The sequence below is a fragment of the Capra hircus genome, chromosome 3 (genome assembly GCF_001704415.2).
Source record: "Capra hircus breed San Clemente chromosome 3, ASM170441v1, whole genome shotgun sequence".
In the NCBI taxonomy this organism is placed as follows: domain Eukaryota; kingdom Metazoa; phylum Chordata; class Mammalia; order Artiodactyla; family Bovidae; genus Capra; species Capra hircus.
In genome coordinates, this window is record NC_030810.1 from 111,243,378 (window position 1) to 111,256,027 (window position 12,650).

A 12,650-nucleotide genomic window follows, 5' to 3' on the forward strand; every position below is an offset into this window, starting at 1 on the left:
ACCCGCAGCTCCTGCAGCTCCTGCATTTGCAGGCAGATTCTTTACCACTGTGCCACCTGGGAAGTCCTTAAATAACTAGAATCCCCAGCAAAAATGTGACCAGCCTCACGGGAATACCAGTGGCCCCAGTGTGGACTTACCCATGAGCAAGAAGAGGAGAGGGGTCCATAGATAGGGAGAGAATATGTGTGGTTGACTTCGGTAGGGAGAGAATGTGTGTGGTTGACTCTTCGGTGGCTTTTTGGAGAAAGGTTGCAGAGCCCAGTCATCTGTGTGTCTCCTTGGGCTCGCCATGATGATCTACTTTCAGATCATGGGCTGAAGGAAGAAGCATTTACCACAGCTTCTGCAACTGTGTGTGTGTGTGTGTCCCAGCGAGGGCTATTTATACCAAGCACCACAGACTCCTCCCATATGCTCAGGCTGGGGCAGAGCTCCCAAATCTATTACTAACCTTCACGGTACTTGCAAACCTATAACTGGCATAACTTGCTTCAGTCTCAGGAGGATTAGGTTCTAAACTTGGCTCTGAAGATGCCCCTTAAAAATCTCTACCTCCTGATAGAGATAACTAATACATGCCCTGGTGTAATGAACTATTCTTGAGTATGAGATGGATTTCGTGACTTGGTTCTAGTAAGTAGAATGTGTCAGAAGGGATGGGATGTGGCTTCTATTTTGGGCTGACCCTCTCTACCCTCCCTTCACACCTCCATCCTTCCCTGACCTCATGCAAGGAGATAGGTTATTACATTGTAAGGATGGCCTCCAGCCAGCAAGAAACTAATGTCAATAGTTGATGAGAACTTGAGGCCTTCCAAGAGTCATGGAGGTGAAACTGGAAGTGAATCCTCCCCTGGGAGGGCCTTGAAATGACTGTAGTCCTGGCTGACACCTTGACTGTAGCTTAGTGAGGGACTGTGAGCCAGAGGTGCCCAGCTAAGCTGTGCCTAAATTCTTGATCCATAGAAACTGTGAGATAATAAATGTTTACAGTTTTAAGCTACCAAGTTTCATAATTTGCCGGGAGCCAGCACGGGAGATCCCACCAATGACAAAGGTCATGAGGAAGAGGCCTGAAAGGCAAAGACGAGTCAGATCTCAAGGGGTCCTCTGCTCGAGCATCTACCCCGAAACCAAAATCTGTCTGTTTACTGTCTGCTATACTACAGTCTTCTGACATTAACAGGGGCTATCCCCGACCACCTTTCTCCGGAAAAAGTTAACTTAGCACTCCAGTTAATAGTCTCCTGCGTATAAAAGGAGTTCAGTTCAGTTCAGTCGCTGAGTCGTGTCTGACTCTTTGTGACCCCATGAATCACAGCACGCCAGGCCTCCCTGTCCATCACCAACTCCTGGAGTTCACTCAGACTCACGTCCATCGAGTCAGTGATGTTATCCAGCCATCTCATCCTCTGTCGTCCCCTTCTTCTCCTACCCCCAATCCCTCCCAGCATCAAAGACTTTTCCAATGAGTCAACTCTTCGCATGAGGTGGCCAAAGTACTGGAGTTTCAGCTTTAGCATCATTCTTTCCAAAGAAATCCCAGGGTTGATCTTCAGAATGGACTGGTTGGATCTCCTCGCAGTCCAAGGGACTCTCAAGAGTTTTCTCCAACACCACAGTTCAAAAGCATCAATTCTTTGGCGCTCAGCCTTCTTTACAGTCCAGCTCTCACATCCATACATGACTACTGGAAAAACCATAGCCTTGACTAGATGGACCTTAGTCGGCAAAGTAATGTCTCTGCTTTTGAATATACTATCTAGATTGGTCATAACTTTTCTTCCAAGGAGTAAGTGTATTTTAATTTCATGGCTGCAATCACCATCTGCAGTGATTTTGGAGCCCCAAAAAATAAAGTCTGACACTGTTTCCACTGTTTCCCCATCTATTTCCCATGAAGTGATGGGACCAGATGCCATGATCTTCGTTTTCTGAATGTTGAGCTTTAAACCAACTTTTTCACTCTCCACTTTCACTTTCATCAAGAGGCTTTTTAGTTTCTCTTCACTTTCTGCCATAAGGGTGGTGTCATTTGCATATCTGAGGTTATTGATATTTCTCCCAGCAATCTTGATTCCAGCTTGTGTTTCTTCCAGCCCAGCGTTTCTCATGATGTAATCTGCATAGAAGTTAAATAAGCAGGGTGACAATATACAGCCTTGACATTCTCCTTTTCCTATTTGGAACCAGTCTGTTGTTCCATGTCCTGTCCTAACTGTTGTTTCCTGGACTGCATACAGATTTCTCAAGAGGCAGGTCAGGTGGTCTGGTATTCCCATCTCATTCAGAATTTTCCACAGTTTATTGTGATCCACACAGTCAAAAGCTCTGACGTAGTCAATAAAGCAGAAATAAATATTTTTTTGGAGCACTCTTGCTTTTTCCATGATCCAGTGGATGTTGGAAATTTGATCTCTGGTTCCTCTGCCTTTTCTAAAGTCATCTTGAACATCAGGAAGTTCACGGTTCACGTATTGCTGAAGCCTGGCTTGGAGAATTTTGAGCATTACTTTACTAGCATGTGAGATGAGTGCAATTGTGTTGTAGTTTGAGCATTCTTTGGCATTGCCTTTCTTTGGGATTGGAATGAAAACTGACCTTTTCCAGTCCTGTGGCCACTGCTGAGTTTTCCAAATTTGCTGGCATATTGAGTGCAGCACTTTCACAGCATCATCTCTCAGGATTTGAAACAGCTCAGCTGGAATTCCATCACCTCCACTAGCTTTGTTCGTAGTGATGCTTTCTAAGGCCCACTTGACTTCACATTCCAGGATTTCTGGCTCTAGGTGAGTGATCACACCACCATGATTATCTGCTTTGTGAAGATCTTTTTTGTACAGTTCTTCTGTGTATTCTTGCCATCTCTTCTTAATATCTTCTTCTTCTGTTAGGTCCATACCATTTCTGTCCTTTATCGAGCCCATCTTTGCATGAAATGTTGCCTTGTTATCTCTAATTTTCTTGAAGAGATCTCTAGTCTTTCCCATTCTGTTGTTTTCCTCTATTTCTTTGCATAGATCGCTGAGGCAGGCTTTCTTATCTCTTCTTGCTATTCTTTGAAATTCTGAATTCAGATGCTTATATCTTTCCTTTTCTCCTTGGCTTTTTTGCTTCTCTTCTTATGCAAAAGTAGGAAGTCAAGAAACACCTGGAGTAACAGGCAAATTTGGCCTTGGAATGCGGAATGAAGCAGGGCAAAGACTAGTAGAGTTTTGCCAAGAAAATGCACTGGTCATAGCAAACACCCTCTTTCAACAACACAAGAGAAGACTCTACACATGGACATCACCAGATGGTGAACACCGAAATCAGACAGATTATATTCTTTGTAGCCAAAGATGGAGAAGCTCTATACAGTCAACAAAAACAAGACCAGGAGCTGACTGTGGCTCAGATCATGAACTCCTTATTACCAAATTCAGACTTAAATTGAAGAAAGTAGGGAAAACCACTAGACCATTCAGGTATGACCTAAATCAAATCCCTTATGATTATACAGTGGCAGTGAGAAATAGACTTAAGGGCCTATATCTGATAGGTAGAGTGCCTGATGAACTATGGAATGAGGTTCGTGACATTGTACAGGAGACAGGGATCAAGACCATACCCATAGAAATGAAATGCAAAAAAGCAAAATGGCTGTCTGGGGGAGCCTTACAAATAAAAGGATGTCTCAGCTCAAACCCCTTTGATAGCTCTCTAACTTGCCTGACAGGTTTCCCCGGACTTTTACAACTATGCATGTGATTGTTTACAGCCTCCCAACCATGAGAGGCACAGAAGCTTAAAACGTCTTAAAGATATAGAGTCTTTTAAAGAGCTAAGAATTATATTGGTGAAGGGTTTCATTGTTGAGTTAATGATTGCTGCCAGGCCTCCATATCCTTTATCTTTTAGGCACCTGGGAGGATATTAATCAATGTAATTGGGATGCAGAAATAGGAATATAGTAGTTTTGATGTTGGCAATACTAGACTTTTGAGTTAATGGATTTTCTCTTTGTTATAAATCACTGTACTCCTCTTTCTTTGTTATAAATCATTGTATCCTTGCTATGTAAGAATGTAATTTTATTTAGTGCTCTGAGAGTGGCACCAGACTTTGGAAAGAACAACACTTTTAGGGCAAATAAGTTTTCTGGTTGACGGACCCTTATCAGAAAAGGGTCATAAAATGCTAATAGGCCTCCTGGCCAGAAGATGATGTAAATCACCCAAGACCTGTGTATACAGATAGGTATGCAGAGAGAAAGCCTGGTCTCGATAAGGGTCAGGACTGCTGACCCTGCATGACTTTGTATTTTCCATTATTCTCTATGTACAGCTTAAGGTATATAAGCTCCCTGGAAAAAATAAAATTTTGGGCCTCGCCTCATCATTGCTTGGCTCCCCGTGTCAATTCTCTTTTTCTTTCTTTCTCTCTTTTACTCTCTTTTTCAGGCTGATCCCTTGGAGTGCAGCGGCTCGCTGTGTTCACTTCTCTGCCCAGGCTTCTAAGACCCATGCGAGAGGGAGCCCAAGGCGGGGCACCCTCCGCTATTCAAGCGGGCCCCTGTAGCCTACGTGAACGGTGTAAGTCCCTTGTCTTGGGACTTTATTTGCTTTCTGTGTAAACCAAGGAATATCAGCCTCTTTCTCTCCTCTATTTTCTTAACTGCAACATTCTTTCCTTATCTCCTTCTATATCTCTAAATAAATAATTCTCTCATCACCAACGTCGTCCACGCTTCGGATACCCTGGATCCAACTGGGGCTGGTCCCCGGTAATAACTGGTTACCTAGCAATGGATAAATAATACTATGACCCAACAAATTCCCTACTTTACTTAAGCCAGTTTGTGTTGAATTTCTGGCAATGCAACTGAAAGACTTAACTAATCTGGAAAAAGCACCAGGGAAACTGCACTGAGGATGGATATTGTAAGTGACAGTTGTATAATTGAGTTGAGAAGGTAGGTTGTAAGTTCAATCACTCAGTCGTGTCCAGCGTTTCGTGACCCCCATGGCCACATCCATCACCAACTCCCAGAGCTTGCTCAAACTAATGTCCATCGAGTCTGTGATGCCATCCAACTATCTCATCCTCTGCTTTTCCCTTCTCCTGCCTTCAATCTTTCCCAGCATCAGGGTCTTTTCCAATACTGTCAGTGATGTCAGTTCTTCACATCAGGTGGCCAGAGGATTGGAGTTTCAGCTTCAGCATCAGTCCCTCCCCTGAACATTCAGGACTGATTTCCTTTAGGATTGACTGGTTTAATCTCCTTGCAGTCCAAAAGACTCTCAAGAGTCTTCTCCAACAGCACAGTTCAAAAGCATCAAGTCTTCAGTGCTCAGCTTTCTTTATGGTCCAACTCTCACATCCATCCAAACATGACTACTGGAAAAGCCATAGCTTTGACTAGACAGACCTCTGTCAGAAAAGTGATGTCTCTCTGCTTTTTAATATGCTGTCTAGGTTGGTCATAGCTTTACGTCCAAGGTGCTAGCTTCTTTTAATTTCATGGCTGCAGTCACCATCTGCAGTGCTTTTGGAGCCCAAGAAAATAAAGTCTGTCACTGTTTCCATTATTTACCCATCTATTTGCTATGAAGTCAAGGGATCAGATGCCATGATCTTAGTTTTTTGACTATTGAGTTTTAAGCCAACTTTTTCATTCTCCTCTTTCACTTTTATCAGGAGGCTTTTTAGTTCCTCTTTGGTTTCTGCCATAAGAGTGGTGTCATTTGCATATCTGAGATTATTGATATTTCTTCTGGCAATCTTGATTTCAGCTTGTGCTTCATCCAGTCCAGCATGTCTCATGATGGACTCTGCAAGATGGACTTATATAAGTTAAATAAGCAGGGTGACAATATACAGCCTTGACATACTCCTTTCCCAATTTGGAACCAGTCTGTTGTTCCATGTCCAGTGCTAACTGGTGCTTCTTGACCTGCATACAGATTTCTCAGGAGGCAGGTCAGGTGGTCTGGTATTCCCATCTCTTGAAGAATTTTCGATAGTTTGTTGTGATACACACAGTCAAAGGCTTTGACATAGTCAATAAAGCAGAAGTAGATTTTTTCTGGAGCTCTCAGCCTTTTTTTTTTTTTTTTTTAAGATTCAATGGATGTTGACAATACGATCTCTGGTTCCTCTGCCTTTTCTAAATCCAACTTGAACATCTGGAAGTTCTCAGTTCATGTACTGTTGAAGCATGGCTTGGAGAATTTTGAGCATTACTTTGCTAGCGTGTGAGATGAGTGCAGTTGTGTGGTAGTTTGAACATTCTTTGGCATCGACCTTCTTTGGGATTGGAATGAAAACTGACCTTTTCCAGTCCTGTGGCCACTGCTGAGTTTTTCAGATTTGCTGGCATATTGAGTGCAGCACTGAAGGAGGAGACCATAGGGCCTGGATTCTGTCCTAGGCCTGTTCAGTGCTGGCCATGTGCGGCTGCCTTTTCCGTGGACTCTGAACTCTGTGCTTAGTGCCTATGGAAATGACACACCAGCAGAAGGATAAGACCCACTCCGGACAAAGGAACCCTGAGAGTCATACCTAGATTACTCGTTACCTAAGAGAAAACATCTACGAATCATCCCTGTCTCCAGACAGGTCATAATTTTTTTTTCTGTACTTATCAGAGTGTAACATTGGATTTTTCTGATCTATAAGGAGCAAATTTATACCTGTTTCTGAATCAAGCACAAGATAGAAAACAGCTGTTAATATTTTTAAAGAATATTTTAAATGGTGATTTTATATAATTGAAGAAAAAGGCTTGCTAATTTTACCTAATGTTTCATCATTAATCTCAGGACAACTTACTGCAGGGCCAAAAAAAAAAAAAAAAAAAAAAGGTGGAGGGGAATCGTTTCCCAGACAGGACTATGAGAGTGGATGTAGGCACTAAATTCTTGCATTTTTCTAATCCATCTCTGACATAATAGAATCATCAATTTTGTGTAAGAGATTTAAATCTAAAACCTGATGTTTTTAAAACAATATTAACAACTGTTAGATTTTAAAAGAGTAACTGAACACATTTGTCTTCAGTCATTTTGCATTGCTTTGTGTTGATCACAGTAATTTTTTCTTCAGTGCTTTGTGATCCTACTATTAGGAAAAAGTAAAGGGCTCATTGCTGTGTGATTTAAGTAGACTTGGCTAAACTACTAACAGGGGATTTTAAGAGTATCTGAGGGACTTGATGGCTCCGTATAATGTTCTCCCTGGAGAAGGCAATGGCACCCCACTCCAGTACTCTTCCCTGGAAAAACCCATGGATGGAGGAGCCTGGTAGGCTGCAGTCCATGGGGTCACAAGGAATCAGACACAACTGAGCGACTTCACTTTCACATTTCACTTTCATGCATTGGAGAAGGAAAATGGCAACCCACTCCAGTGTTCTTGCCTGGAGAATTCCAGGGACGGGGGAGCCTGGTGGGCTGCCATCCATTAGGTCGCACAGAGTCGGACACGACTGAAGTGACTTAGCAGCAACCTTGGGCTTATCGATTAATGACCAGTTGTTTAACTGTTTAAGCACATGACACATGAGTGATGGGGCTATTGTGATTGGATCTACCTCTCTTTGATTGTGCAGGTTTCAAGTAATTTGGGGAGATGGGTTTGAACACCTACACAAAGGGTATAAAAGATTTTCACAGAAGCTGGTCAGGGTCCTTGGCTAAGAGGAGACTCTGTCTTGGGCCCGCTGGTGTAATAAACTGCTCTTCACTATCTGCATCGTCCTTCTGAGTGAGTTTGTTTCCCGGAAGGTGTGGCTACAACAGCACTTTATAGCATAATCTTTCAGGATTTGAAAGAGCTCACCTGGAATTCCATCACCTCCACTATCTTTGTTCATAGTGATGCTTCCTAAGGCCCAGTTGACTTTGAGTTCCAGGATGTCTGGCTATAGGTGAGTGATCACACCATCATGGTTATCTGAGTCATTAGGATTTTTTTTTTTTTTTGTATAGTTCTTCTGTGTATTCTTGCCATCTCTTAATATTTTCTGCTTCTATTAGGTCCATACCATTTTTGTCCTTTATTGTGCCCATCTTTGCATGAAATATTCCCCTGGAATCTCTACTTTCTTGAAGAGATCTCTAGTCTTCCATTCCATTATTTTCCTCTATTTCCTTGCATTGATCACATTAGGAGGCTTTTTTATCTCTCTTTGCTATTCTTTGGAACTTTATATTCAGATGGGTATATCTTTTCCTTTTGCCTTTGCTTTTAGCTTCTCTTCTTTTCTCAACTATTTGTAAGGCCTCCTCAGGCAATCATTTTGCCTTTTTCATTTCTTTTTCTTGGGGATGGATGGTTTTGATCACTTTGTTGACTATGTACAGTTGCCTCCTGTACAATGTCACAAACCTACATCCATAGTTCTTCAGGTACTCTGTTTGTCAGATCTAATCCTTGAATTCATTTGTCTCTTCCATTGTATAATCGTAAAGGGATTTGATTTAGGTCATACCCGAATGATCTAGAGGTTATCCTTACTTTCTTCAATTTAAGTCTGAATTTTGCAGTAAGGAGTTCATGATCTGAGCCACAGTCAGCTCCTGGTCTTCTTTTTGCTGATTATATAAAGCTTCTCCATTTTCGGTTGCAAAGAATATAATCAATCTGATTTCAGTGTTGACCATCTTGTGATGTCCATGTGTAGAGTCATTTCTTGTGTATTTGGAAGAGGGCATTTGCTATGACCAGTGCATTCTCTTGGCAAAACTCTGTTAGCCTTTGTGCTGCTTCATTTTGTACTCCAAGGCCAAACGTGCCTGTAACTCCAGGTATCTCTTGACTTACTACTTTTGCATTCCAGGCCCCTATGATGAAAAGGACATATTTTTTTGGTGTTAGTTCTAGAAGGTCTTGTAGGTCTTCATAGGACCGTTCAGCTTCAGCCTCTTCAGCATTAGTGGTTGGGGCATAGAGTTGGATTACTGTGATATTGAATGGTTTACAATGGAAACGAACAGAGGTCATTTTGCCATTTTTGAGACTGCACCCAAGTACTGCATTTCAGACTCTTGCTGACTATGAGGGCTACTCCATTTCTTCTGAGGGATTCTTTCCCACAGTAGTATACACAATGGTCATCTGAATTAAATTTGCCCGTTCCAGTCCATTTTAGTTCACTGATTCCTAAAATGTCGATGTTCACTCTTGCCATCTCCTATTTGACCACTTCCAATTTGCCTTGATTCATGGACCTGACATTCCAGATGCCTCTGCATCATTTTCCTTTACAGCATCAGACTTTATTTTCATTACCAGTCACATCCACAACTGGGTGTTGTTTTCACTTTGGCTCCATCTCTTCATTCTTTCTGGAGTTATTTTTCCACTGCTCTCCAGTAGCATATTGGGCACCTACCAACCTGGGGAGTTCATCTTTCAGTGTCATATCTTTTTGCCTTTTCATACTGTTCATGGGGTTCTCAAGGCAAGAATATTGAAATGGCTTGCTATTCCCTTCTCCACTAGATCACGTTTTGTCAGAAGTCTCTGCCATGACCTGTTCATCTTGAGTGATCCTACACAGCATGGCTCACAGTTTCATTGAGTTAGACAAGGCTGTGATCCATGTGATCAGTTTGGTTAGTTTTCTGTGATTGTGGTTTTCATTCTGTCTGCCCTCTGATGGATAAGGATAAGAGGCTTATGGAAGCTTCCTGATTGGAGAGACTGACTGTGGGAGAATCTGTGTCTTATTTTAATGGGCTGGGTTCAGTAAACCTTTAATCAATTTTCTGTTGATGGGTTGGTCTGTGTTCCCTCCCTGTTGTTTAGCCTGAGGCCAAACTATGGTGGAGGTAATGGCGACCTCTTTCAAAAGGACTTACTCCTGTACTGCTGTATTCAGTGCCCCTGACCCCACAGCAGGCCACTGTCAACCCGTGCCTTCGCTAGAGACTCCTGGACACTCACAGGCAAGTCTGGCTCAGTCTCTTATAGGGACACTGCTTCTTTCTCCTGGCTCCTGGTACACACAAGCTTTTGCTTGTGCTCTCCAACAGTCTGTATCTCCATTCCTGTGGGAGTTCTGTAATCAAATCTCACTGGCCTCCAAGGTCAAATTCCCTGAGATTTCTCAGTCCCTTTGCCAGATTCCCAGGATGGGAAATCTGTTGTGAGTCCTTAAGAACTTTCTTAACAGTGCGAGAATTTCTTTGATAAAATTGTTCTGCAGTTTGTGCATCGTCTGCTTGGCAGCTTTATGGTGGGACTAATGGTGACCTCCTCCAAGAGGGCTTATGCCACATGCTTCATGTCCCAGGTCTGCTGCAGCCAGAGCCCCTGTCCCTGTGGCAGGCCACTGCTGACCTGTGCCTCCACAGGAAACACTCAAACACTCAAAGTCAGGTCTGGCTCAGTCTCTGTGGAGTCACTGGGTCCTGGTGGTTGGGGGTGACATAATTCCTTTTATCTTACCTTGGGATGCTGGCTTCTTTTGAACTGACAGTGTAATAACTGTAACTTCGTGTACCTTGAGATTCATATATTTACTTAGGCTGGAACATTAGAGGACTTGAAAACTTCAGGATGGTGGAGTGTGTAGTTTTAGTTAACATTCAGTGAGTGCTTTTTGGGTGCTAAGTTCTCTTCCAATATTTGACATGTATTAATTCATTAGTCCTCACAACAGCTTTATGAGATGGCTATTTTAAAAAATAATTTCTACTCTATAGACAGAGTCAACACTCTAAGTCCCATGGCCAGAGAAGCCTGGTGGGCTACAGTCCATAGGGTAGCAAAGAGTCACACAACTGAAGTGACTTAGCTTGAATAGAACAGGAAACTGAAGTACAAAGAGATTAAGTAGCTCGCTCTGAGTTTTGTAGTCAATGAGAATTTGAACCTAGGAAGTCTAAGAGGACGGAGAGGAAGGGGAGGACAATTAGAAGAGCAGCCTCTGCCCATGGAGAGCTTCTCCAGAGGCTGGTCATGCTGATGATGTGCAATCCAGAGAGAGAGAATGTCTCCTTAAATTTGTGTCTCCTTAAATTTGGGGATCAGTTGTCCCCAATCTTTTTTGTGAAAGACAATTTTTCTGCAAAGCGGGGGTTGGGGGATGGTTTTGGGGTGATTCAAGTGCAGTAGGGTTTGCACTCCTTTGAGAATCTAATGCCACTGCTGACTGACAGGGGGTGGAGCTCAGGTGTTAATGAGAGCGATGGGGAGCTGCTGCAAATTCGGATGAAGCTTTGCTTACTTGCCCACTGCTCACCTCCTGCTGTATGGCCCAGTTCCTAGCAGGCCATGGACTGGTACTGGTCCATGGCCCAGGGGTGGGGAACCCCTGCTCTAGGTGCCTCCATCACTTCACTCTACTACTGGCCCTGTGGCTAGAACATAGCTGTCTAGAGAGGAGCTGCAGGATGTGGGGCCAAGAATGGTTGCCAAGCCCATATAAAGGGTCTTACAACCTAGGAGCTAGGGACTGAATGTTTGGGTCTCCTTAACATTTACGTGTTGAAATATAACTCCAAATATGATGGTATTAGGAAGTGGGAGATGATGAGGTCAAGAGAGTGGAGCCCTCAAGAATGGGATTAGCATCCTTATACAGGAGATCCCAGAGTTTGTGCCATGTGAGGACACAATGAGAAGATGATTGTCTATGAATCAGGAAGTAGACTCTCACCAGACACCACATCTGCTGGTGACTTAAACCTTGACTTCCTAGCTTCCAGAACTGTGAGAAGTAAATTTCTTGTTTATAAGGAACCCAGTCTATGGTATTTTTGTTTTAGAGGCCCAAATGGACTAAGACAACAGGTTAAAGGCAGTGGTGATCCAGCAGGTGTTTTTCTTTTTTTAAAAAAAAGACAACTTAATTTATTTATGGCTCTGCTGGGTCTTCATTGTTCCTTGGACTTTTTGTCTCAGTGTGGCAAGTGGAGGCTACTCTAGTTGTGGTGCATAAACTTCTTATTGCATTGGCTTCTCTTGTTGTGGAGCACAGGTTCTACAGTGCTTGATCTTTAGTAGTCGCAGCATGTGGGTTCAGTAGGTGTGGTGCGTGGGCTTCGTTGCTCCGCAGCACCTGGCATCTTCCTGGATCAGAAATCAAACCCATGTCTCCTGCATTGGCAGATGGATTCCTTACCACTGAGTCAGCAGAGAATGCCCTAGCATGTGTTTTTAAGCAGAGGAATGGCATGATTCAAGGACTTGTAGAAAGCTTACTCCAACAGCAGTAGTGAAAGGTGTATGGAGGAATGAGACTGCAGTATGAGAAGACAGGTAAGGGGCTTTTAGGGAGCCCAGGTAAGAGCATGACAGCCTGTGTGGGAGGAGAGAACAAAGGTATTGATAATAATAAAAATAATCACTAATATCTGTTGAGTAATTACTATAGGTAAGGCTTTGTGCTTGGAGCTTTTTCCACTTTTCTCTTTCAATTCTCTTTTTATCTTTAATTTCTCTCAAAAATTTAATATGTTTTCTCTTTCAATTCTCAAATCAACCCTACTTCATTGATGCTCCTGTTATCCCCATTTTAGAGATGAGGAAAAGTGAAAGTGAGGTCGCTCAGTCGTGTCCGACTCTGCGATCCCATGGGTTATGGCCTACAGGGCTTCTCCATCCATGGAATTTCCCAGGCAAGAATACTGGAGTGGGTCGCCATTTCCTTCTCCAGG

General features: G+C 42.9%; 1 protein-coding gene across 1 annotated transcript in view; it reads right to left on the reverse strand.

Moving 5' to 3' along the window:
* Nucleotides 1-294, reverse strand: part of LY9 (lymphocyte antigen 9) — a 28,054-nt gene extending 27,760 nt beyond the window's left edge. Inside the window, 1 exon segment of the mRNA XM_018046541.1 lies at nucleotides 141-294. Within this exon segment, the coding sequence (XP_017902030.1) occupies nucleotides 141-294 (154 nt within the window).